A 25,164-nucleotide genomic window follows, 5' to 3' on the forward strand; every position below is an offset into this window, starting at 1 on the left:
AGCAGAGATAATGCAAAATGTAAATATCAACATATTCACCAAAGTAGTAAATATGACTTTAAGCAGTGTTATGATCAGTCATAGGACAAAATCTAATATCTATTTACAAATTAATTGAAACAATCAGGCCAAACTTTTGCTCAAGTCTGTAATCAATATCTAGCCTTTATAATTTGCTAGCTTTGTAAGTATGCTCAAATTGATGCTAACTATCAGACTACTGGGCTAGCAGCTAAGGTTAAAATGTCCGGCTTGAAAAAAAAAACCCTGTAAAAATGGAAAACGGGTCACACGGATTGTTTTACTAGGTTTTACAAATCAGATAACCCGTCTCCTAAAAAATTATAAGTATATTGGGCTGACAGCTGCAGCATAGAGGAATGCACATGTACACGTGACAGTTAAAACAAATCTTCACGTAATTCCTGAAGTTATCATTAAAATGTGTGCAAAATAGTTTGATATTTAATATGTACTTAGCATCCATATAGGTAAAATTGTATATTACAAAGTGAGAAGGGCCTTCTGTTTTTTTCTGTCATCCAAAATAGCTAACATGCTAGCTAAACTAGCTCGCAATGGAGCTTGTATCAAAGAGGAAAATTGTTCTATTTAATGCTAAATCATTGTTTATTTCTAATTTCTGGATATATTAGAATAGAATATCACAGGAAAAAGTTTTGTAGAATTGCAAGTTAGCAGCCACTGTTTCTCCATTATAAAAGGACATGAGCTGCAAACTGCCAGACCAAAGCTTAGATCTTATGCACAGGAAGTCCATTAACACTTGTTGGCATTTTACAAAGATTCTGTGGATTATGCACACAAAAGAATGCTGTACAAATGCTACAGGGATTTTATAGCTGTGTAACTAAGTGTGTCTCTCTGTGTTTCTCTTTCTTTCTCTGTTTGTGTGTTTCTCTCTTGATCTCTGCGTATCTGTCACTTCTTGTTTGTGTATTTGCCTTCAGTTGTTTGTGTGTGTCTTCATCTCTGCCTGATTTCTCTTGGCTTGGACACCCGAATTCCATGTCATCTGTTTTTCCTATCCATATGTTTTACATATTTGTGTCTTTTAAAAGATTTTAGCTGTCTTTTGGTTTTGGGTCGGTTTTGCAGAGTGTATTTGTATGGAATTAATATTTTCCTACTTTCCTCTGTATTATTGCTCGCTCTCTCTCTCTCTCTCTCTCTCTCTCTCTCTCTCTCTCTCTCTCTCTCTCTCAGCAAGAGCAGAGTATCCAGTATGAACCCTGTGTACAGTCCAGTGCAGCCTGGGACTCCTTATGGAAACCCTAAAACCATGGCATACACAGGTGAGAATCATTGTTATGAGAGTAATGCAAGTAATGAGATATAAGCTGCCTAGAAAAGCTGCAGAGAAAACACTATAACATCCATTGTTTCACTGGGAACTGAGTACTGACTTGCAGTCATTTTTAACATCTTTAAGAGACAGAATTTAAAGTGCTTTCGTTTGTTGTCGAGAACATTTGGTTTCTTCTATGCATTTTAACCTCACTGTCTATGCTTGATGTTTATTTTGCCAACCATAATGGATGTCTATACTTTATTTATTATTGCCATTATCATCCATTGGTTTCCATAATCCTTTTTCAGGCTTTTATTCACTATCCATACTGATTTATTCTGTTCATAAATAACCTAATACTAATCACCAATACTCACAAACCACACTCGCAATCGTCAATACTGGATGTCTGTACTCGCCATCACTTATTGTTCCTACTTGCCATCCATATTCTTTTGCAATACTCACTGTCCATACCCATAATCAGTACTCATTGTCAACACCCACTACCCATACTGTCCAAGTTCAATCTCTCTATCCAGAGTCAGTACTTGTTTTTCATACTCATCATGAGTACTCACTGTCCATACTCACCATCCATAATCATTGTCAAAATTCATTGTAAATACTATCAGTACTCACTGTTCATTCTCTCTATCCATACTTATCAATGCTTGCTGTTCATACTTATTATTAAATCTCTCATCCATAATCATCATTCACATATTCTCTCCATTTATAAACCTGAATATTTAATGTCTTTGTTTGATCCATACACATCAACTATACTCACTGTCTATAATTGCTTTCCAAACACATAATTAATACTCACAGTTAATTAGGGCTGCTGCTATCGATTATTTTAGTATTCGAGTATTCTGACAACTATTCCAGTACTTTTTCTTTATTAAAGGGCAATACTAAATAATAAAGAAAAAATAAAACATGTCTCTTAAAATGAACAAGTAATTTGTTTTTCTTTTTAGAAAAATCCTTAAATGTTTTTGTTAAAAATGAATTCAGGAATATTGGTGAAAACTAAACTCATTTAGTGCATTTAATTGTCATATTACATCAAAATACAAATATAGTGTGTTCAGAAATTCCCTCTCAGTGGCCACGTAGAGTAAGTTATGGGAAACTATTAGTTTAATGAAACTAAATCTCGCATAGTATCACGATGTGGTATTCTGGTATAAGATCACTTGTTAGGAAAATTGTTCTTTTCTTACTGTCGTACAGCAACAATATGCATGGACATACTGTACTTATTGCTTCTATAATTGTACAGCACATGTTTAATTCAGCATATTTCCTGCTTTTCACCGGGGAACGCCACTGGCATGTGTGTGTATTCAAAGGATAGCACTGTAGTGTCGACCGCATTGCTGTGAACATCTAAGAGTCAATTATAGAGAGAAAGAGAGAGAGACAGGTGTAGAGCTGTTACACTGCAATTATGCGATACTTGCAGTCTTTTATGGAGGTGACAGAAGAAAGATGTGTCAGTACTTATTCATGAGATATAAAAAAAAAAAAAGAAGAAGATAAGACGTATGGCTGCAAGGAGCAATAGAAAGGGAGAATGCTGAGGAGACAGAAATAATCAAAGTTTGAACAATGTGCAATTTGGTCAGCTGTGTTTGGATTATTGAGTGTATACTAATATATGAAAAAAAAAATGTTCCACTGGATCAGCATTTCTTGAATTTTTGTTTTTCTAAAAAAACTCACAACCTCACCAACTTACAGGCCATCAGTGTCATAACAAAGTGCTCCCGGTCATAAATATTTTGAGAAAGTGTTCCTGCACGCTGCTGGACCTAAAATGCTTGCATGATCACATACTCACTACAAAAAAAAATAGCTTGCTTAGGAGAAGTGGGTTTTGGGAGATTTTAGAGCTTGACTGTTAGGATTTCCAGCATTCAGCATCATGGGCATTAGTACACTAGCATATCCCTGCTAAAAAAAAATAATAATATATATATATATATATATATATATATATATATATATATATATATATATATATATATATATATATATATATATATATATATATATACATACATGGTTATAATCAGAATTGTTTTGGTTGTAATAAAAACTGAATTGGTATAACCCTGTTGTCTCTACTGATACTTAGCTTGTATTTATATTGGTAGCATGATGTACAAAGTGTTCTATTTATCATTTATAACATCCATTAGGCACATCACATATTGGTATCTATTGAACACCAACAGCGATCATTAGGACATCATTAAGCAGTCAGATTCCAATATGTTTCCACAAAGGTTCCTTTGCTATTTTTTTATGTAATAAAAATCATGGAATAATGGTTACCAATTGATTGTTTGTAATGGTATTTGTAGTGGAAATCTTTAGAATTTCTTTAATTGTTCGTATTGTTTTGTTTTTATTTCCAGCATGGATGGGTGTGATGGTCAGGTGTCCACAAACCTTTGGTTTTATAGTGCACATTAATTTTCTAGATTGATGCACAGTACTATTAATAGTAATAGCTACACTATATACATATATTTAATACTTTTCCTTATGGTAGCAAATACTAGGAAGATTTTTTGTGAAAGCCTATGTGAAATTAGCCCTTGGTTATTTCTACAGCACACTAGCTGTCTTATTTAATATTACTGTTAATAGTAAATACATTTTACTGAGCACACACATTTCGGTTGTTCAGTTGGTACATAAATATGATGATAATATATAGCCATGTATCTGCATTGTAGGTGATTTCTGAGAATCAGTATTTATTACGTCAGATACATTGGGACCAGCTCACTCTACATCAGACATGGCAGTTTCAACTTATTGTTCCTGGAGAGTTGTGTCTGATTTGTGTGTGTGTGGGTGTGTGTGTCTGACAGCTCTGCTGTTCAGTATGGCAGTGGGTGCTATGTGTTTCGCACTCGCTCAACTGTATCTTATTAAGACAGACGAGTGGTAATGAACACCATCTGGGCCCATCCTGTTCAATCACCAAGCCTGCGCTCTACCTTTCTCTTCTCTTTCTCTCCACCCTCTCTCTCTCTCTCTCTCTCTCTTTCCCTCTTATTCACCAAATGTTCTGACGTTGCCATGGAAGATTTACATTAGTATATCACAGCTGATGACTAAATTAGACTCTTAGTCATCATCCTTTTGAGACACGAACTGACATTTTCGCAGCGTTGTGTTCTTTTTTTTCTCCCCACATTATGTTGCTTACATCTTTTCCGCTGTGTGCGTGTTTGTTAGGTTACCCAGCAGGCTATCCTACTGCAGCACCTGCCTACACACCAAGTCTCTATCAGACAGGTAGTCCAGGGTACCCTCCAGGTAAGAAAGCACACACACACATGCACACACAGTATGTCGCATACTTCCTTATACAACAAGTAGAATTTGATGCCAACATAGAAGTCTCCACTGTCAACAACACTTCAATGTTCCCAAATTATATGCTTCAAATACCCATAAAATAAACCATGAGCATTTTTGGAATGTATATATCTGTAATTTAATTGAAGACAAGAACAAGACAAATTTTCCTTTATCATTTTGTAAAATAAAAATGCCAATCAGGTCAGAAGGTAGACATTGGTTGAAGTGGATTTTGCATCTCCAACCTGGGATAGATTTTATATCTCTTACCAAGATCACTGTATATAAACATACAGTGAATATCATAGTGTGTGTTAGAAACAAAATTGGCATAAGAATGAGGTAAGTCACATGAGATTATATTAGGTTACATATGAATATAGATGTCATGATTATTAGGAATTTTTGGAGGCTTTAAATATGTTGCATAATGAAATGTCTACAGCCCATAATCACGCACCTTATATATGGTGCTCTTATGTATTTGAAAACAGGGTGCGTACTAAATTAATTAACCTTTTAAAGAAAATGTGCCTTGAACCTGAACTGTTTTCTGTATGCCGAACAGTAAAGTGCTATTAGAAAAAAAACTGTTTCAGACATTTGACCTGGCTGTGACCTTATATATGTTTGGACTGATTCTATAATCTAATCTTGACTGCTGGGTACAATGAAATTTCACATAAATCTGACAAACAAATAACCGCTCTTTCTTCCATTCTATTCCGTTCATTTCGACTTCCAGAAGCAGCTCATTCTCAAGACAAACATTCCACCCCTTTAAACATCTTACTCATAATGTACATCAAATATATATTTTTATAATAAGTATGTGAAAATAAGGTTTTCAGCTTGAGACAGTAGAAGGCTTGGCAAAATAGCTACAGTGCATCCAGGAAATATTCACAGTGCTTCACTTTTTCCACATTTTGTTATATTACAGCTTTATTCCAAAATGGATGAAATTCCTTATTTTCTTCAAAATTCTACATACAATACACCATAATGACAAGGTGAAAGAAGGTTGTTTGAGATCTTTGCAAACTTTATAAAAAATGAAAAAAATCACATGCACATAAGAATTCTTAGCCTTTGCCATGACACTCACCTATAAGCTTAGGTGCTTCCTGGTTCCACTGATCATACTTGAGATGTTTCTTCAACTTGATTAGAGTCCACCTGTGATAAATTTAGGACGTGATTAGGAAAGGCACACACCTGTCTTTATGAGGTTCCACAGTTAACAGTGCATGTCAGAGCAAGCCATGAAGTCCTAGGAATTGTCTGTAGACCTCTGAGACAGGATTGTATCGAGAAGAAGGATTGTATTCTAGAAGAACAACCATCTTTGCAGAAATCCACTAATCAGGCTTGTATGGTAGAGTAGCCAGACAGAAGCCTCTTCTCAGTAAAAGGCACATGACAGCCTGAATGCCAACCGCCATGTTTGGAGGAAACATGGCATGGTTGATCAGCTGGCCAAAACCATTCCTACAGTAAAGCACGGTGGTGGCATCCGCATACTGTGGGGATGTTTTTTAGCTGCAAGAACTGGGAGACTAGTCAGGCTCGAGGAAGGATGAATGCAGAAATGAACAAAGACATCCTTAATGAAAACCTGCTCCTGACCTCAGACTGGGGCGACGGTTGATCTTCCCACTGGACAACGACCCTAAACATACAGCCAAGATAATAAAATAATGAAGCAAAGGCTACAAAACTCTATGTAGATTCTATGTAAATCTATGTAGATGATGAACTGTAGATGTAAATGGCATTGGATTAAACTTTTAGTTTTGGACAGCATCCAGTAGATGAGATGTCCTGTTCTCTCTATCCTAACAGATGGGTGTGAAAAAGTGTAGGCAGAGTTTAGAGCAGAAACACACACACTGGGCATCGTGCCCCGTCTGGGCATGTGTGTGAACTGCTGGGTGTGTATTAACACCTGTGGAGAGTCGAGCCGGCACTGTACAGTGTAGCATCCATCTTTTCTTTTTTTTTCATCTTTCTGTCTCTAAGGCTTGCTTTTGTTAGAAATAGGTGCACATGTACATCTGAATAACTGCTTACTTATAGGTATGTGTTCAATCATGACACATCAGCACAATGCATAAAATGATGCAGATTATTTTATGAGCTTCAGTTAATGTTCACATCATACTTTAGAATTGGGAAACGGTGTGATCTCTGACATATGATCTGGATTTCACACAGAATCGGAAGGGAAACTGAATCAGTGACAGTTCCGGGGAAGGTAAATTTATGGTTGAAAGGTCACAGAAAATGGCCAGTTTGAGCTGCCAGTTCATATTGTAAGTCGGATAATCGCTTTTTCACTCGTAATGAGAAGAAAAGCACCTGAGCCTGCGTAAACCATCACATTTTGTGGGTCAAGGGTGAAGAACAACAGAGGAACATGAAAGCCATTTGACCTGAATACATTTTTGGTGGTTGAGAGAAAGTGTGGGAGACAGAGGCAACCCAGAAAATCCACATTTATAGTCATTTTAGTTCACAGTCGATATAGGTGCTCTAGAGCTTTTGTCTACAATTAACATAAAACATCTTTTAACATCAAAAATATAATTTATTTTATATATATTTTTTTTATTCCGTTGCTTGTTCCTGTGAACAAAATCGATAAACTATTAATGCCAGAATTATAAATTACAGTGAAATTAAAAGCATATGGTTTTGTCTCGTTTTCCTTCACTATTGGGTATCATAGACTAACACTGCCCCCTTGTGGTTGGACAGAAAATGCGGGTTTTTATTTGGGTAATTGTGGGTGATCACAGTTCGTCACACACAAGCATTCAGCAAATACTCTTATTTCACCACATTAAAACAATAGGTACTGTTTTTTGATAACATATCTCACACACCTGCACACATACTTTCAATGCAGTAAGTATAATGCATCTATTTTATGCTATGCTAGATCAAAATCTAATTCGAATCTAGGCCTCATTAAAAAAAAAAGAGGGAAGCATTTAGCCACATTTAGGTTTTGAGGATTCTGTGCAGGACCCCGAGTTCTTTCACTCCAACTTTATCCATAATCCATGTAGACAGGGAAATAGTCATGCTGGAACAGGTTTGAGGCATCTTATTTCCACTGAAGGAAAAATTTAAGTCTACAGCATACAAAATAGTGCAATACAGTTAAGTGCTTCCCAATTTGAGACCTACATAATGGTCAGGGATCCCAAAACTTCTGCCATATATTGTATCTGTTTGTTTATACTGCAGCACTGTTGCTGATACTTGATTCTGTTTGGTTAACACACATTCAAAGGTGTGCAATTATATAATAAACAGATAAAGTATTTCTAGGCATTTCTGTTTTTATGCACACATTTACACACTGGCTGTCCAAAAAATAGTCACCACCTGGATTTAACTAAGCAAATAAGTAAGAGCCTCCCATTGGATAATTATTGTATGGATGATTATGTTTCAGCTGATAAGTTATTTAACTTGATGCAGTGAGTAGCTTCTCATTTCTAAAACAACCATTTCGAGAAGACATCCAGTGGTCGTGGAAAAGATGTCAATCTGTTTTAGAAGAAACAAATTACTGGCATGCATCAAGCAAAGAACAGGCATATTCCAAGATGACAATGTGAGAAAAAATTGTGAAAGAGTGGTTCAGGGAGCATGAGACATCATTTTCCCATACAGATCAGCCACCACAGAGTCCAGACCTTAACCCTATTGAGACTCTTTGGGATGTGCTGGAGAAGACTTGGCGCAGTGATCCGACTCTTCCGTCATCAATACAAAATCTTGGTTAAAAATTACTGCAACTCTGGACAGGAATAAATGCTGTGACATTGGAGAAGATTGTCGAAACCATGCCACGGCGAATGCGAACGAAATATTAGTGTGATCTTTTTTTTTTTTTTGGACAGGCAGTGTATTTATTTGCAGTTCCATATTGCTACTCTAACTGAAATAATGGAAAATTACAATTCTGTCCACAAAAACACAATGACATACTTCATCATAATAATTTACAAAAACACAATCTGACAAACCACATTGAGATAATTAAAATAAAGTTTTTAGATGAATAACAAGCCTCTTTTCTAGTTCTAGAACAATATCTTATGTTTAGTAAGAAGGCTCGTGATATGTAGGGCTAGAAATAGTTTGAAAATTAGTAAAACTAGTCTCGAAAGAAATCAAATGAATAGTATTTTGAGGTATGATAACTGTGGTATAAACGGAAATGCTGGCAATGGGCAGTTAGGAATTACCACTTCTGGTATGCATTATTTTTCAAATACAGTTAACTACCCTTCGTGACCCTTCGTGATCCCTAAAGTGGCGTCCATAGTAAAATTGACCCCATGGCCTTGAAAAAATGGCAGCACTTTGAGGATGTTGTGCGAATTCTGGCTCTTACAGACCCTCGATCATTCAAGTTTCTCCTTTGCTTCAACTAGAGATAAACCTGAGACCTGAGTAAAACTATGTTTATATATTTACATTTTATCCTAACACATATCTAACAAATTGAGTTAATTCTCCTGCCAACAAATTAGTAAACTCATTGACTAATTTACTTTAGACCACTAAACCACAGGCTTTGCAATTATTAAGGAATCTCTTCAGTCTGAGTAATGCATTTGCATTCAGCTATATCCCTTTCATACACTGATGAATCTTTACTGTGTACGTCTACAAAAACACGATAGCACAGGTTTTATAAAAATAACTATTTACCTTTATTATAAAATATACACCTAATTAAAAAATAAAAGTTTTTTTTTTTAAGATTTGAATCTGCTTTTTGGACATCCCATTCCACATTTGCTGTATGTATATTTACAGATATGTGTATATGTATGTATATACGGTATATTACTACATGTATTATACATGTACTACATATAATATTACATGCATACACTTACATATTTATCTGTACTTGTAAATTTGCACAATTCTTAATATTTGCGCTTCTGGTGGATGCTAAACAGAATTTGGTTGTGCTGTGTAACTGTACTATGCAATGACCGATCCATCCATCCATCCATCCGTATAGTTGGTGAGGAGATTTGAGGTGCAGTCAGCATTCCAGTTCATGCCAAAGCTATTCAATAGGGATAAGGTCAGGGCTCTATCGCAGGCTACTTAAGAACTTCCACTCAAAACCATGAAAAACCTTGTCTTCATAGAGCTCTCTTTGTACACAGGGGCATTGTCAGGCTGGAACAGTTTTGGGTCTTCTAGTTCATGTAATAGAAAAATGTAATGCTACTGCATCAAGAGGCATCATATACAATTGTGTGCCTCTAACTTTTTGCAAAGGTTTTAGCAAGAACCACTTATGCTCCCATATTATATTCTCCCAGAAGTCTGTTGAAGAACATTGACTTGTGCCTGTCAGAAGAATTCAGAAACAACACAAAGGTGTTTATGAAATGAATGAAATGTGCAGGAATCTCCACCATTACACTTCATATTGCATCCTACAGTTTTTATTTTTAATATATGAATTTGTTAAACACCAGTCCATTCTTAACCTCATTAGACATACAGTATGTCTTGTCTCTATCTCAAGGATATTTGAATGTTGCTGTATGTATAAGGCATGTGTTATTGGATTCACATGCTAGCTCTTAAGAAATAAAAAACCTTAATGTATGCTGATCAAATCTTGTACTGATGATTTTCTATTGTAGTAATTCACCGTACTTAGAAAAGGCATGATTTTTCTGCATGTCAGTTAAAATGCAAGGGCCTCTATGCCGATCAGTTCCTGTAAATAAGATCTGGCCTTTTTTTTATGTCAGTTCCCTTAAAAGAGATGTGGACTTTGCATTCCATTGATAGAGACATGGTTTGTCCGTCTGTCAGTTCAAATGAAAGGGGTGTGGCCTCAGTGCCTGTCAGTTCCAGTAAAAAGTGGCCTCCCTGCCTGTTAATAAGAAATAGTTGCCTTTATTATCAAAGCCAGCATAATATTTATATATTTCAGAATCATTCTATAGAAAAAAAAAGTTGTGCTTGGGTCTGTCCTTGTGATTTCTGTGATTGGCTGAGGTTTGACTTGCTGCTGTGGCCCATGCCATGAGTTTGTCGAGTTCAATAAGATTTGCTTTGTCATGAAGTTCGAAAAACAAACCCATAACTTGTCTAAACGAAGTGCATTAGTGAAGATAAGCAGGATAGATATAAGTGGCTCATATATTTAATACCAAGAGGATTAGTATGGATTAAATCTCTGGTCTGTGAGGAGCTTTGTTTGGACTGACACACAACAGTTTGGAAGCTTTTTCTTTGTGCATGTAAATAATGGAGGCCGCCATCTGATCTATGTCTATTTTGTTCTTTCTTTTCTTTTACTGTTTCTCTTCTCAGTCTCTCTATTATGTCTAGTTTAGCTCAATTCAGTTCAAAGTCTACTAACATAGCTCGAAATAATTTTTTTTATTTAGAATGGTTTGTTTGCATTACTTTTTTTTCTGAGTTTTATGATTTATTATATATTCTTGCATTATCTTGTGGTTGAGTGCAAAAGTTCTTAACACAAAGAGTGAGACAAAGAAATCTCATTTCTTTTGTTTTTTTTTAAGACATCTATTATTTACATTTATTCACTCACTTTGGTGCACTAAAGAATTTAGTTCTAAAAAAGCTTTTCTAAACTTGATTAAAAAAATCAGTCTAATGGGTGGTACATACAAAGTTCAGCGCCACCACTTTCATTTCTCTGTGTAGCTTTCAGTTCCTGTCAGTGGTGATGTTCAGAAATAGAACCATGCATTGGATGGTTAAATCTGTTTTAATTAGATATATTGTATTATTATTTTGTCCTGGTTAAAAAATATGAATTCAAATTTTTGTCATCTGTAAAAGATAGCTATATCTTTACTTTAAAGCCATGGAGGACCACAAGTGTGTGTTAGAGTGTAAAAACATTGGCGACACTAAAAACATAAGTGTGTTTGTATGTATGTATGTATTTATTATAACTATGATTTAAGCCAAGCACACAAGTAGATCAGAGTTGTATTGATATATCAATAGTTTCTTGTGTATCATTTCTTTGATTGAATGCAGACCCAAGTGACCCTAAGGTATATTTGTATATTTTCATTTGCACTTATTTCTCAGTATCCCTGGAAATAAGACCTTTTACCTTTTACACACACACACACACACACTGTATGTTCTTCTTTCGGCTGCTCCCATTTGGGGTCGCCACAGTGGATCATCCGTCTCCATACCACCCTGTTCTCATATGTGTGTGTGTGTGTGTGTGTGTGTGTGTGTGTGTGTGTGTGTGTGTGTACTTTTTAATGGTCTTTGTAACAAACCATTTGTCAGAGTATGAGTAAGGATAAAACAGCTGCACTCCTGAGACTTTCATGTGCCACCATTTGCCCATTTACCTTTGCTGCAGAAAACTATTTGGGGGGGACAAAAAAAATGGTACAAAATCACGATACTAATGTAAATTTTACATGTAAAGTTATTAAAATATTTAAAACTCATTATTATTGACGCGAACAACACTGGCTTCTTTCTGTAAAAGAATTTATAAAAACTATATGTAAGTTTACATAAAAGCTTTAATATTTTAACAGATAAAGCTATCACATAATTGGTTTCTTCATCTATTTCATTTTTGCAAATTTGCTGATCAACGATTTGTTTAGGACTATTAATATTGTCACTTTCTGCTTGGGGTGAATGAAATAGGAATGTAGTTGCATTTAATTTTTTGCCCATATATCTGTATGTTGTCCACTAAAACATATTTTGTTCTCTACCTCAGGATACACTGCAGGGACTCGTTCAAAGTTCCACCATCCCAATCGAATGGAGCCCCACCACCATATTCCCCCTCTCCAAACACATACCCCTCAGCCATGTACCCCATTCGCAGTGCCTATCCCCAACAGAATCTCTACACTCAGGTAAGGGAGCTCTGACTGAGACCAGGGGTATTTGTAACACTGAACCACATTGTGTTAAAAGATGATAATTCAGATTTCACTGAGTGAAAACATTCTGCTGGCAGGAATTTGAGGGTGTGAGGTGGTGCATTAAGCTGGTGTAAATGACTAACAGCAGCATTTATGAAAATTACTGTTAATATTATTTACTGAGGATTGAGTAAAAGGGGGTGGATTGTTTCATTTTCCACAACCCAGTCTAGAAAACTACTTTAAAAGCTCTAAGAAGCATCATGTAGGCGTGTCCTATAGTAGTCACAATGTCTCTTAAGATTTCTGAAGTGTTTTAAGAAGTTTCACATATACTATATCTATAAAAAATTTAGTCAAACTATGTGCAAGTTGGTTTAATAAAGGGGTCTGTAGAAGATTGTCTTTTACATTGACAAAGTAAAATTATTTGTAGGTATTTGCTGCAATATTAATGTGTGCACTTTAAGACACTTCTGCCTGAAGATGCAGAATACAAAACAGTATATATGCAAATGCATTCATTTCTCACCCTTAGTATGCTTTATAAAGCTTGATGTTTACTTGAGGAACAACGCTTGCACGCATAAATTAATACAAATAGTTGGTATTAAGCCTGAGGGAGCTAATTTCTGCCATTTGTAGGTATTATAAATCTTGTTTAATATAATTATGCCACATTATGTAAAAATAAAGAGATCAATTGAGTTTATGACTAGTGCAAGTGCAGTAATGTTAGTTTATAAAATGCTGGCTGCACATTTCTTTGATTGAATGCAGACCCAAGTGACCCTAAGGTATATTTGTATATTTTCATTTGCACTTATTTCTCAGTATCCTGGAAATAAGACCTTTTACCTTTTACACACACACACACACACACTGTATGTTCTTCTTTCGGCTGCTCCCATTTGGGGTCGCCACAGTGGATCATCCGTCTCCATACCACCCTGTTCTCATATGTGTGTGTGTGTGTGTGTGTGTGTGTGTGTGTGTGTGTGTGTGTGTGTACTTTTAATGGTCTTTGTAACAAACCATTTGTCAGAGTATGAGTAAGGATAAAACAGCTGCACTCCTGAGACTTTCATGTGCCACCATTTGCCCATTTACCTTTGCTGCAGAAAACTATTTGGGGGGGACAAAAAAAATGGTACAAAATCACGATACTAATGTAAATTTTACATGTAAAGTTATTAAAATATTTAAAACTCATTATTATTGACGCGAACAACACTGGCTTCTTTCTGTAAAAGAATTTATAAAAACTATATGTAAGTTTACATAAAAGCTTTAATATTTTAACAGATAAAGCTATCACATAATTGGTTTCTTCATCTATTTCATTTTTGCAAATTTGCTGATCAACGATTTGTTTAGGACTATTAATATTGTCACTTTCTGCTTGGGGGGGGGGGGGGGGGGTGAATGAAATAGGAATGTAGTTGCATTTAATTTTTTGCCCATATATCTGTATGTTGTCCACTAAAAACATATTTTGTTCTCTACCTCAGGATACACTGCAGGGACTCCGTTCAAAGTTCCACCATCCCAATCGAATGGAGCCCCACCACCATATTCCCCCTCTCCAAACACATACCCCTCAGCCATGTACCCCATTCGCAGTGCCTATCCCCAACAGAATCTCTACACTCAGGTAAGGGAGCTCTGACTGAGACCAGGGGTATTTGTAACACTGAACCACATTGTGTTAAAAGATGATAATTCAGATTTCACTGAGTGAAAACATTCTGCTGGCAGGAATTTGAGGGTGTGAGGTGGTGCATTAAGCTGGTGTAAATGACTAACAGCAGCATTTATGAAAATTACTGTTAATATTATTTACTGAGGATTGAGTAAAAGGGGGTGGATTGTTTCATTTTCCACAACCCAGTCTAGAAAACTACTTTAAAAGCTCTAAGAAGCATCATGTAGGCGTGTCCTATAGTAGTCACAATGTCTCTTAAGATTTCTGAAGTGTTTTAAGAAGTTTCACATATACTATATCTATAAAAAATTTAGTCAAACTATGTGCAAGTTGGTTTAATAAAGGGGTCTGTAGAAGATTGTCTTTTACATTGACAAAGTAAAATTATTTGTAGGTATTTGCTGCAATATTAATGTGTGCACTTTAAGACACTTCTGCCTGAAGATGCAGAATACAAAACAGTATATATGCAAATGCATTCATTTCTCACCCTTAGTATGCTTTATAAAGCTTGATGTTTACTTGAGGAACAACGCTTGCACGCATAAATTAATACAAATAGTTGGTATTAAGCCTGAGGGAGCTAATTTCTGCCATTTGTAGGTATTATAAATCTTGTTTAATATAATTATGCCACATTATGTAAAAATAAAGAGATCAATTGAGTTTATGACTAGTGCAAGTGCAGTAATGTTAGTTTATAAAATGCTGGCTGCACATTTACAACCTCAGATGACTAGTGCATTGAGAGTCAGGGATTCATACATACAATGGGATCACAAAATATTCATATTTCCTATAATTTTTTAGTTTTGATTCATTTCATTTTTTTTACAGTTGAAGGTACTTAATTCAGTTGTGCATATACTACAGTATATTTTTTGGGTTTCCCTTTTTTAAGGGTCTCCTGGGATTGTTATATTTAGTTGATATTGAGGAAAATGCAAAAACTGGTCTCAGTTTGCCAATGTTAATGAACTTTTAATCTTCATATTATTTATTATTATTTACAACAATACATTTGTGAAAATGTGATTGAAAAGTTATTTTTAGGAACTGACATTCATTAATAACATTCAAATGCTACTGTCTCTATAGGGAGCCTATTACACTCAGCCTGTGTACGCTGCACAGCCCCACGTTATCCATCACACCACAGTGGTGCAGCCCAACAGCATCCCTTCTGCCCTATACCCTGCCCCGGTGCCCCCTGTGACCCAGCGACCCAGCGCGCTCACCATGGGCATGGTGGCAGGAACCACTATGGCTATGTCTGCAGGTCAAACAAAGAAACAAACATGCACACAAACACACAAACACACAAACACAAACACAAACACACAAACACACATTTTATGGCAGCGGTAGAACCTTTTGACTTCTGTATGTTGCCCTGCATATATATATATACATTTCTTCTTCTTTCGGCTGCTCCCATTAGGGGTCGCCACAGTGGATCATCTGTCTCCATTTTCCCCCTGTCCTCTACATCTGCCTCTTTCAATCCAACTACCTGCATGTCTTCCTTCACCACATCCATAAACCTCCTCCTTGGCCTTCCTCTTTTCCTCCTTCTTGGTGGCTCCATCCTCAGCATTCTTCTATCAATATACCCCATGTCCCTCCTCTGCACTATGCCTCCTGTGTCCAAACCATCTCAACTGGGCCTCTCTCACTTTGTCCCCAAAACATCTTACATGCGCTGTCCATCTAATAAACTCATTTCTAATCCTGTCCATCGTCGTCACTCCCAATGAAAATCCCAACATCTTCAGCTCTACCTCCTGTCTTTTACTCAATGCCACTGCCTCTAAACCATACAACATCGCAGGTCTCACTACAGTCCTATAAACTTTCCCTTTCACTCTCACAGATACTCTTCTATCACAAATCACTCCTGCTATCACTCTACTCCACCCACTTCACTCCGCCTGTACCCTTTCCTTCACTTCTCTAACACACTCTCTTGTTACTTTGCACTGTTGACCCCAGGTACCTGAACTCCTCTACCTTCACCACCTCTTCTCCCTGCAACCACACCACTTCACTGCCCTCCCTCTCATTCACACACATGTACTGTCTTACTTCCACTGACTTTCATTCCCTGTTTCAAAGCAAATAATGCGTCTGTGGTGCTCTTCCTTGGCATGAAACCATACTGTTGATTACAGATGGTCACCTCTTCTCTCAGCCTGGCTTCCACTACTTTTTTCCATAACTTTATGGTGTGACTGATCAACTTTATTCCCCCTGTAGTAACTGCAGGTCTGCACTTCTCCTTTATTATTAAAAACTTGAACCAGCACACTCCTTCCTCCATTCCTCAGGCGTCATCTCACCTTCCAAAATCTTGTTAAGCATTCTTGTTAAAAACTCCACTGCCATCTCTCCTAAACATCTCCATGCTTCTACTGAAATGTCATCGGGGCCAACCGACTTTCCACTCTTCATCCTCTTAATTGCTGCGCTCACTAATTCTATCCATCTCCTGCTTCACCATCCCCACACCATCCTTCTCTCGCTTTCATTTTCCTCATTCATCAGCTGCTCAAAATACCCTATATCTTCTCAACACACTCTCCTCACTAGTCAACACATTTCCATCTCCATCCTTTATTGCTTACCTTTCTAGCTGTCTCCCTTATCACTTCTGCAGTAGTTGCGTCAATCATGCAGCACCTCTTCACAACCACCGAGCCCTTGTCTGACCTCTTCCCTGAATCTCACACTACAGTCTTCCTCCTTCAGTTTTGACCATCTTAATCTTCTTTCAATCCTCACTCTCCTCTTCTTCCTCTTCACCTCCAAAACCATCCTACAGACCACCATCCAATGCTGTCTTGCTAAACTGTCCCCTGCCAACACCTTACAGTCTCCAATCTCTCTCTTATTCCTTTCCCTAAGACCATACCTACTCATCACCTCCTCATCACCTCTGTTTCCTTCACCAACATGGCCATTAAAGTCTGCCCCAATCACCAATCGTTCTTTCTTAGGTACACTCTCCACCACTTCATCTAACTTACTCCAAAATTTTTTCTTCTCCTCCATCTCACAACCCACTTGTGGAGCATAAGCACTGATGAATTTATCATTACCTCTTAAACTTGCAGCTTCACGTTCATCACATTATCAGAAAATCTCTTCACCTTCACTACAGTCTTACTGTACTCAAAATCACGCCTATACCATTTCTCTTTTCACAGTTTAAAGCCACCTCCAGTGCTCCTGGTCTTACTCTCTTTCCACTTGGTCTCCTGAACACACAACATATCTACCTTTGCTCCATCATATCAGCTTCCCTGATCCCTTTACCAGTCATAGTACCAGCATATAAAGTGCCAACCCTAACCTCCCCTCTCCTACACTTCTCCTTTTCCCGCTGTCTCTTTAGACGTCTTCCTCCTCTCCTTCTCCTCCTTCGGCCAACAGTAGCCCAATTTCCATGGGTACCCTGTTGGCTAATAATACCTGCGACGGTCGTTGGTAACCCGGGCCGCGACCGATCCGGTATGAAATTGTGGTTTGTGATCCACATATTTGATTTGGCACATGTTTTACGCTGGATGCCCTTCCTAACGCAACCCCCACCCCCCATTTATCTGGGCTTGGGACTGGCACTAAGAGTGCACTGTTTTGTGCAAACCTAATGGCTGGGTTCTCTTTTTAAATCATGAAACACACTCAGATTGCAGTCATTTTTGCTGTCAAATCATTAGGGCAGCAATGCACACCAGGGTTTTTGCATCGCATTGAAGCAATTTCTATTTATATTGCATATATATGTATATATAACATCAATAAAAATCAATGCACCAGTAGATATTTGGAGTTGACATAAAGAGGTACAGTGGAGTGAAAAAGTGTTTGCCACCTTCCTGATTAAAATATTTGTTTTTGGGGTTTTTTTTGAGGGAAAAAACTGTGGTTTATCACACCCGAGTTAAATTTCTTTAGACACACCCAGGCCTGATTACTGCTACACCTGTTCGCAATCAAGAAATCTCTTAAATAGGACCTGCCTGACAAAGTGAAGCAGACCAAAAGTTCCTCAAAAGCTAGACATCATGCTGAGATCCAAATAAATTCAGAAACAAATGAGAAAGAAAGTAATTGAGATCTATCAGTCTGGAAAAGGTTATAAAGCCATTTCTAAAGCTTTGGGACTCCAGTGAACCACATTGAGAGAAATTATTCACAAATGGCAAAAACATGGAACAGTGGAGAACCTTCCCAAGAGTGACCGGATGACCAAAATTACCCCAAGAGCACAGCGACGACTTATCCAAGAGGTCACAAAAGACATCCAAAGAACATCCAAAGAACTGCAGGCTGCACTTGCCTCAGATAAGGTCAGTGTTCATTAATTTCACCATAAGAAAGAGACCTGGCAATAATGGTCTACATGGGAGAATTTCAAGCCGAAAACCGCTGCTGACCAAAAAGAACATAAAGGCTCGTCTCACTTTTGCCAGAAAACATCTTGATGATCCCAAGACTTTTGGGAAGATGTGTCTCACATTACATCTGGCATAAAAGTAACACCGCGTATTAGAAAAAGAACATCATACCAACAATAAACTATTGTGGTGGTAGTGTGATGGTCTGGGGCTGTTTTGCTGCTTCAGGACCTGGAAGACTTACTGTGATAAATGGAACTATGAATTAAAGGATGAAAAAATCATGAAGGAGAATGTTCGGCCATCTGTTCGTGACCTCAAGCTGAAGCGAACTTGGGTTTTGCAGCAGGACAATGATCCAAAACACATACCAGCAAGTCCACCTCTGAATAGCTGAAGAAAAACAAAATTAAGATTTTGGAGTGGCCTAGTCAAAGTCCTGACCTGAATCCTATTGAGATGCTGTGGCATGACCTTAAAAAAGGCGGTTCATGCTCGAAAACCCTCCAGTGTGGCTGAATTACAACAATTCTGTACAGCGCTGTAACAGACTCATTGCAAGTTATTCCAAACACTTTTGATTGCAGTTGTTGCTGCTAAGGGTGGCCCAACCTGTTATTAGGTTTAGGGGGCAAACACTTTTTCACACAGGGCTATGTAGTTTTGGATTTTGTTTTCCCCTCAATAATAAAAACCTTCATTGACCAAACATTAGTTTGATGATCTGAAACATTAAAGTGTGAGAAACTTGCAAAAAATAAGAAATCTTTATTTAAGAGCAAACCATATGATTAAATAATAAAATAATAGCTTGATGTAGCTAACCAATAGAAAAAGTAATTGGCTACATGTTGGCTAAGTATAAAAATTGCCAACTTAATTTCTGCCTCTATTGTTCTAATCATAATCCTTACGGATAGCCTATTTCTTTATACTTTGATAGATGTTGCTGTTGAGTTGTACAGAGACTAAAAATAATGCCCTGTGATTCTTCAAACAGGAACACTTTTGACCACACCCCAGCACACTTCTCTTGGTCCACACCCAGTTACGGTGCCAACATATCGTCCGCAAGGAACGCCTGGCTACAGCTATGTGCCACCTCATTGGTAGAGCCCACTTGTCAATCATGTAAGTTTTTTTCTCCATTTGCTTTGTTATTAAATATTGTTTTAACTTAATAAGCTTCCCTGTTGGTTTCCTTGTGGCTGAAATGTTCCTTTTTATTTGTGCACATAGACTGAAGTGTAGTTTTTAATGAATTTTTTTTTTATAAGTAGGCAAGTCAGACAACTTTATCTTTGCAATCTGCATGCAATTCTATGATGGTTTCATCCAGTGGTCTCATCCAATGGTCCCAAGATAAGTCCTGGATTTTCCATGACCCGGGGTTACTGTAGATGAGTGAATGAGTGATACTGATAAATGGTACTGAAACCTGATAAAAGTGGAAGAACGTAAATGGCCCAAGCTGTGACCTCAACCCCACTGAACACATTTGGTGTAAACTGGAACACCAAAATCTCTCATTTGATATCAGTGCCTAACTTTACTAACACTCTTGTGGATTAATGTGGTTCCAAAATTAAATCGAAAGGAGAATGGAGACTTTTCTAATATGCACATTATTAAAACCTGGCCAGGTGTTTTCATACTTTAAAATGAACACTTTAGCTACAAAACAGCCTTTACTTGATTACCATCATTGCTAAGTATGAATGTTTTTTTCGAAGCCATTTTTTTAAGTGTTGATTTCCTTTATACCTGGAGATCTTTTGTGACACCTCCAGAAGTATCCCAATAACCTCCACTCTTTTGGGAAAATATCCTACTAGATTTCGATGCAGGGGTGTGAAGATTTAGTGCTCATTCAACCATAGGGGCATTAATCAAGTCAAATACCGATGTTGGGTGAGGAGACCTCAGGTGCAGTCAGTATATAGAGTATATTTTAAATATTTTCCATAGTTCTATTTCTGCCAAGATTGTTTCTACACTACAAATACCTTTCCTTATGCTGCAAGTGGACTTGTTTGTAGTAGGTGATTAATAACTTGAGAGATATTCTTGGATGTTAAACAATCGTAAAACACAGCATTCAGATTCTGACGCCTGTGTTTCTTTTTCTTTACCAGATCTGGAGTTAAATGTCGTATGCAAAATCCTCAAGTTTTACACGGGCTCTCTGTGATCAGCAGCCGCGTCTGCCGGGACAGAAGAAAAAAGGGTCACTTTATGCATTCTTATGTCTTATTTTGTAAAAGCTGCTTTTAATTTTTTTTGTTTTTAATTATATTAAATTTTTCCCCCGTAATAATTTCCTCTTGTATTTTAGTTTTAGTATTCCTGACCTATTTTGTTGCATTTGTTTTTTTTTGTTTTTGTTTTGTTTTGTTTTGTTTAATTCGATAATTATTAAGTCAACTCCTGCGGAAACTCCAGAATGATTTTGACCAATTACGACTTTGAAACAATGTGCTTTTTTATGTTGTTGTTGTTGTTGTTTCCTGTTGTTGTTCCATATTTCCACCAATGAGTGGGAATGTACATTGCACCATGCTCATCATCATGTCTGTCATGCCAAATATTATAAGGTTTAGATAGTAGTGCAGGGTGTTTTTGTTTTTGTTTTTTTTTCTCCTTACATTTGTGTAGATTTGTAATTTCTTTTTCCAGATTCCCTTTTCAGAGGGGCTGAGACGGGTTTCTGCTTTCTTCGGGTTTTTCATTTTACACAACTTTCCTTCACTTCATCTTCTAGCATTGATAACAAGGGTGTCTTCCAGCTTGTAGCAGTTTAATAGGTACATTTGTAAGAAGTTTAACAGTGCGTAGGGCAGCTCTACGTCATTCAAACCTTCATTTAGGATGTCGAGCGCTTACACTAATCTCACTTATTAACTTAGTGAAGGACTCAGATTTCTTTATTTATTGGATCATCTGGAAATAGAATAAGTTTCTAAACTATGACATGCATATTATATTTCTATAGATGCATGTGATGTGCAGAGATGCGTTTTGGCAGTGGCTTGCAGTTGCACATACACACTGAAACATCTGCCAACACACAGTGTCAGTGGAGGCAAGTGATGTAATAAAATACATTTTAAAAAGGCACTTAGGCTGAGGGATTGGGGTCAGATATCATCTTACAAAAAATACGTGCCAAAACAGAGGACGTTTGGGACCAGACTGGGTCATGGGTTAATATTCATGATTTCTGTATTTTGGTAGATCGTATGTATGAAACACATTAAGTAAGCAAAAGAGGAAAAGCAAACATGGCAGGAAATCAAACATCTCTTTAGCAGTAGCTTAAGGGAAGGTCCTTTTTGAACACCACATGAGGGTTGCCGCAGGACAGTCGGCAGGAACAAAAGGAAAGTGTAGAAGATTCTTATAGTGAAACCAAATGTGAGATATATATATATATATATATATATATATATATATATATATATATATATATATATATATATATATATACACACAATTTTACTAGTAATACATTTAGCTGTGAGTAATTGTTACTGTTATTGTAAATTTGTCCCATCTATTTCTCCTCAGCAAGTATGTGTGTGTATATGTGTGTGTGTGTGTGTATGTATATATATATATATATATATATATATATATATATATATATACACACACACACACACACACATCATACTTATTTTGCATAGTGTACTCGCATCATGACAAATTGAGTATGCAAATAAAATAAAATAAAAACATTTTAAAATAAGATTTAAAAAAAATTACTGAAGCCTAGTTATTATTCCTCACTATATTCCCATTAAATTGTGTTTTCTAGGCTAACTAGTAAAATTCTGTTTCCTTTGCACTGGTCATGCACCAGTTCCAATTAGCAACCAGCTTGTGATGTTCAATAATGATCTGCTCTCGTCATTTTGAGCTGATGTCTGTGTTTTTGAATTTGTGGTTGCGTTTTTGGTTTGTTCATGTTTTGCATTTACCACAGGGTTGTTGTTGTTTTTTTTATCATACGTTTTTCTGCATTTGGAATGAAGTGGTGATGATGATAGTAAGCAGTAGCCCAGCATTGACATTACAAGGTGGAAAAATAGTACCCCAGTTTATTTTGTTTGTTGCATGCACTCTTCATTTTTTACAGTGTTATTATTCGAATAAATTTTAATATTAGCCTATTTCTGTTGCTTTAAACAGTATTCGTTTAACAAATTGTTAATATAAGTCAATATTGTGACTATTCAATATTGCAGGAAAAAAAATGCTTTTTAATTGTCATTGTGCCAGAATCAGAGAATACAGTCTCTGTGTATTGGCTGTAGGCCATTGGAAAAGGTTTAATTTGGGAAATACAGATGTCTTTTTTTTTTTTTTTTTTTTTTTTAAATAGAATCTCAAATGAATGGTCAAAATAATGATCTTTTTAAATGATCTTAATGTCACACTAAATTTACAACCTCTGAGTTATGTGCATCTCAATTTCTGACTTCCAACAAAATGAAAGAGTATGGCTCCAGACACTCAACAATAAATTTACTTTTAAATTAAATTAGGATTTGCTTTAGCTCTATCGACATACAGACATGACTCTAGAACACTGAGTTATACAGTTTGCCTATCACTAATGTTAAGCTTTTTGTTAGTTTGTGAGGTTTTTCCTTTTTTTAAGAGAGCAAAGAAAATAGGATTATTTTCTACTTTGATCAATTGACCTCATTATTACTGTAGGTAAGCAGCAACACTCGAAGTCATGCCCACATTTTTAACATATGGCCTTCAAGCCACACCCACTCAGGGTCATTCATATTTTCTCATGAACACACCACATGCCATATATGGACTCCCATCTTACAGGCAATCCATTCTAAATTGTAGTTGTGACTGATCGCTTTGTCACTTTCTAGTGTGAACATAGGCTAAGGAAAAGTAGGGCATAAAAGAATGGCATTAAGGTGGCCAGTTGAGAAATCCCTTCGTCCTTGTTGAACATTTTGGTCATGAGACCTTGCTGCACATATTTTAGAAGTATTTGTTAAATGCAATAAGAAAAACTGCCTCGATGTATAACAGTATTGCAAGACAGAGAATATCATGAATCCTATTCCCTTGTAATCTACGAATGCACTACAGTACATATCAGTTAATTTATGAAGTAATATCAGCATATTGTCACATAGTTAAATAATAATCAAATATACGGTACACACTATTTAATGATCTACTAAAGGAAGACAAGTATATACTACAGTACCCATTAGGCTTGATTAAGAATGTGCCGATATTCTGTCTTGAATCTTTTAGGGCAGCCTATACAAATATTACCATAGCAGTGTATATATTCAAAAACTATTTCCTGTATCTTTCTCGTTGACTAGCATGTCTTTTTTTTCCCTTGGAACTTAAGGAGAAAATTCTCCCAAGAAAAATCTCGAACAAACAGCCTTGTTATGAGGGCAAGCTAGGTTATAGTTAGCTGACTAACATAGATAGCTAACTTTGCAGTATATGGTCAGCTTTGAGATAATATAGTTTAACTTCTTAATTTTGATCGCAGAGTCAGCACCTAGAAATACACTCTCAGACGTGACAATTTGGGAACAAGTTTCATGTTGAGAATACACAACCATAGTAGCCACCTTTTAATAGAAACGCATCGAGAGCCTGTGTTGAATATTGTGGTTTATCCTATTATTATTTTATTATAATTATAATTATTATTATTATCGGCACATCCCTAGTCATGGAGGTGATATTATTCACAGTAAACATATTTATCGTTTAGGCTACTCAAACACTACTTTAAATATATTAATCTGAATAAGAAGTTTCACAGAAATTTTATGCAACATAATGGCACAGGCGGGTTCGAGCTCTTGAGGTCGGTTTTAGCAGAGCCGTGGAAAAATATTCCTTTATCGAAAAGGAGAGAGTGAGAGGATAAATAACTTTTACAATTCATTTATTTTTGCAATTAATTACTTAATTGCATGTATGTACGGCATAGAAAACCCCATTTCAAAAACTTCTAAAGTCAGAAATTGTCAGAGTACAAAATTGGTGTTGGTGTTTCATATTGTTTTTTTTTTTTTTTTTTTTGGACATTATCCCTATAACAACCAACATTTGCCATGTTAAGTCTATTCACTGGCAAAAATGTAAAATAAAAACAAAAAAAATGTATTTAGCACATTTAAACATTCCATAATAGAGGCTATGCTAAGCAAGTTAACGATTGTCAGTACTCGGCAAATGCTTTAGACTGAGGGTGCTAGCAAGCAAATGCCGGATATAAATAAATGACAAATAGAAGGATGTGGACGCCCACATATAAGCATTTCTGTCTCTACTTTCATTTATATGCGAAGGAAGTAATGCCTTGCATAAGTATTTACCCCTGTTGCATTTTACCATGTATTG

General features: G+C 36.5%; 1 protein-coding gene across 6 annotated transcripts in view; it reads left to right on the forward strand.

Moving 5' to 3' along the window:
• The window catches only part of fam168a (family with sequence similarity 168 member A), a 43,917-nt gene extending 19,003 nt beyond the window's left edge, over window positions 1-24,914 (forward strand). For all 6 annotated transcript variants that reach the window (XM_046864326.1, XM_046864327.1, XM_046864330.1 and 3 more), the window contains 6 exons: window positions 1,228-1,316; window positions 4,577-4,657; window positions 14,160-14,302; window positions 15,452-15,632; window positions 19,754-19,884; window positions 20,889-24,914. In XM_046864326.1, coding sequence (XP_046720282.1) covers window positions 1,228-1,316; window positions 4,577-4,657; window positions 14,160-14,302; window positions 15,452-15,632; window positions 19,754-19,866 — 607 coding nt within the window. In that variant the 3' untranslated portion in view covers window positions 19,867-19,884; window positions 20,889-24,914. The remainder of the gene's footprint in view (window positions 1-1,227; window positions 1,317-4,576; window positions 4,658-14,159; window positions 14,303-15,451; window positions 15,633-19,753; window positions 19,885-20,888) is intronic.
• Window positions 24,915-25,164: the final 250 nt, after the last annotated feature.

Source organism: Silurus meridionalis, chromosome 13 (genome assembly GCF_014805685.1).
Source record: "Silurus meridionalis isolate SWU-2019-XX chromosome 13, ASM1480568v1, whole genome shotgun sequence".
Lineage (NCBI taxonomy): Eukaryota > Metazoa > Chordata > Actinopteri > Siluriformes > Siluridae > Silurus > Silurus meridionalis.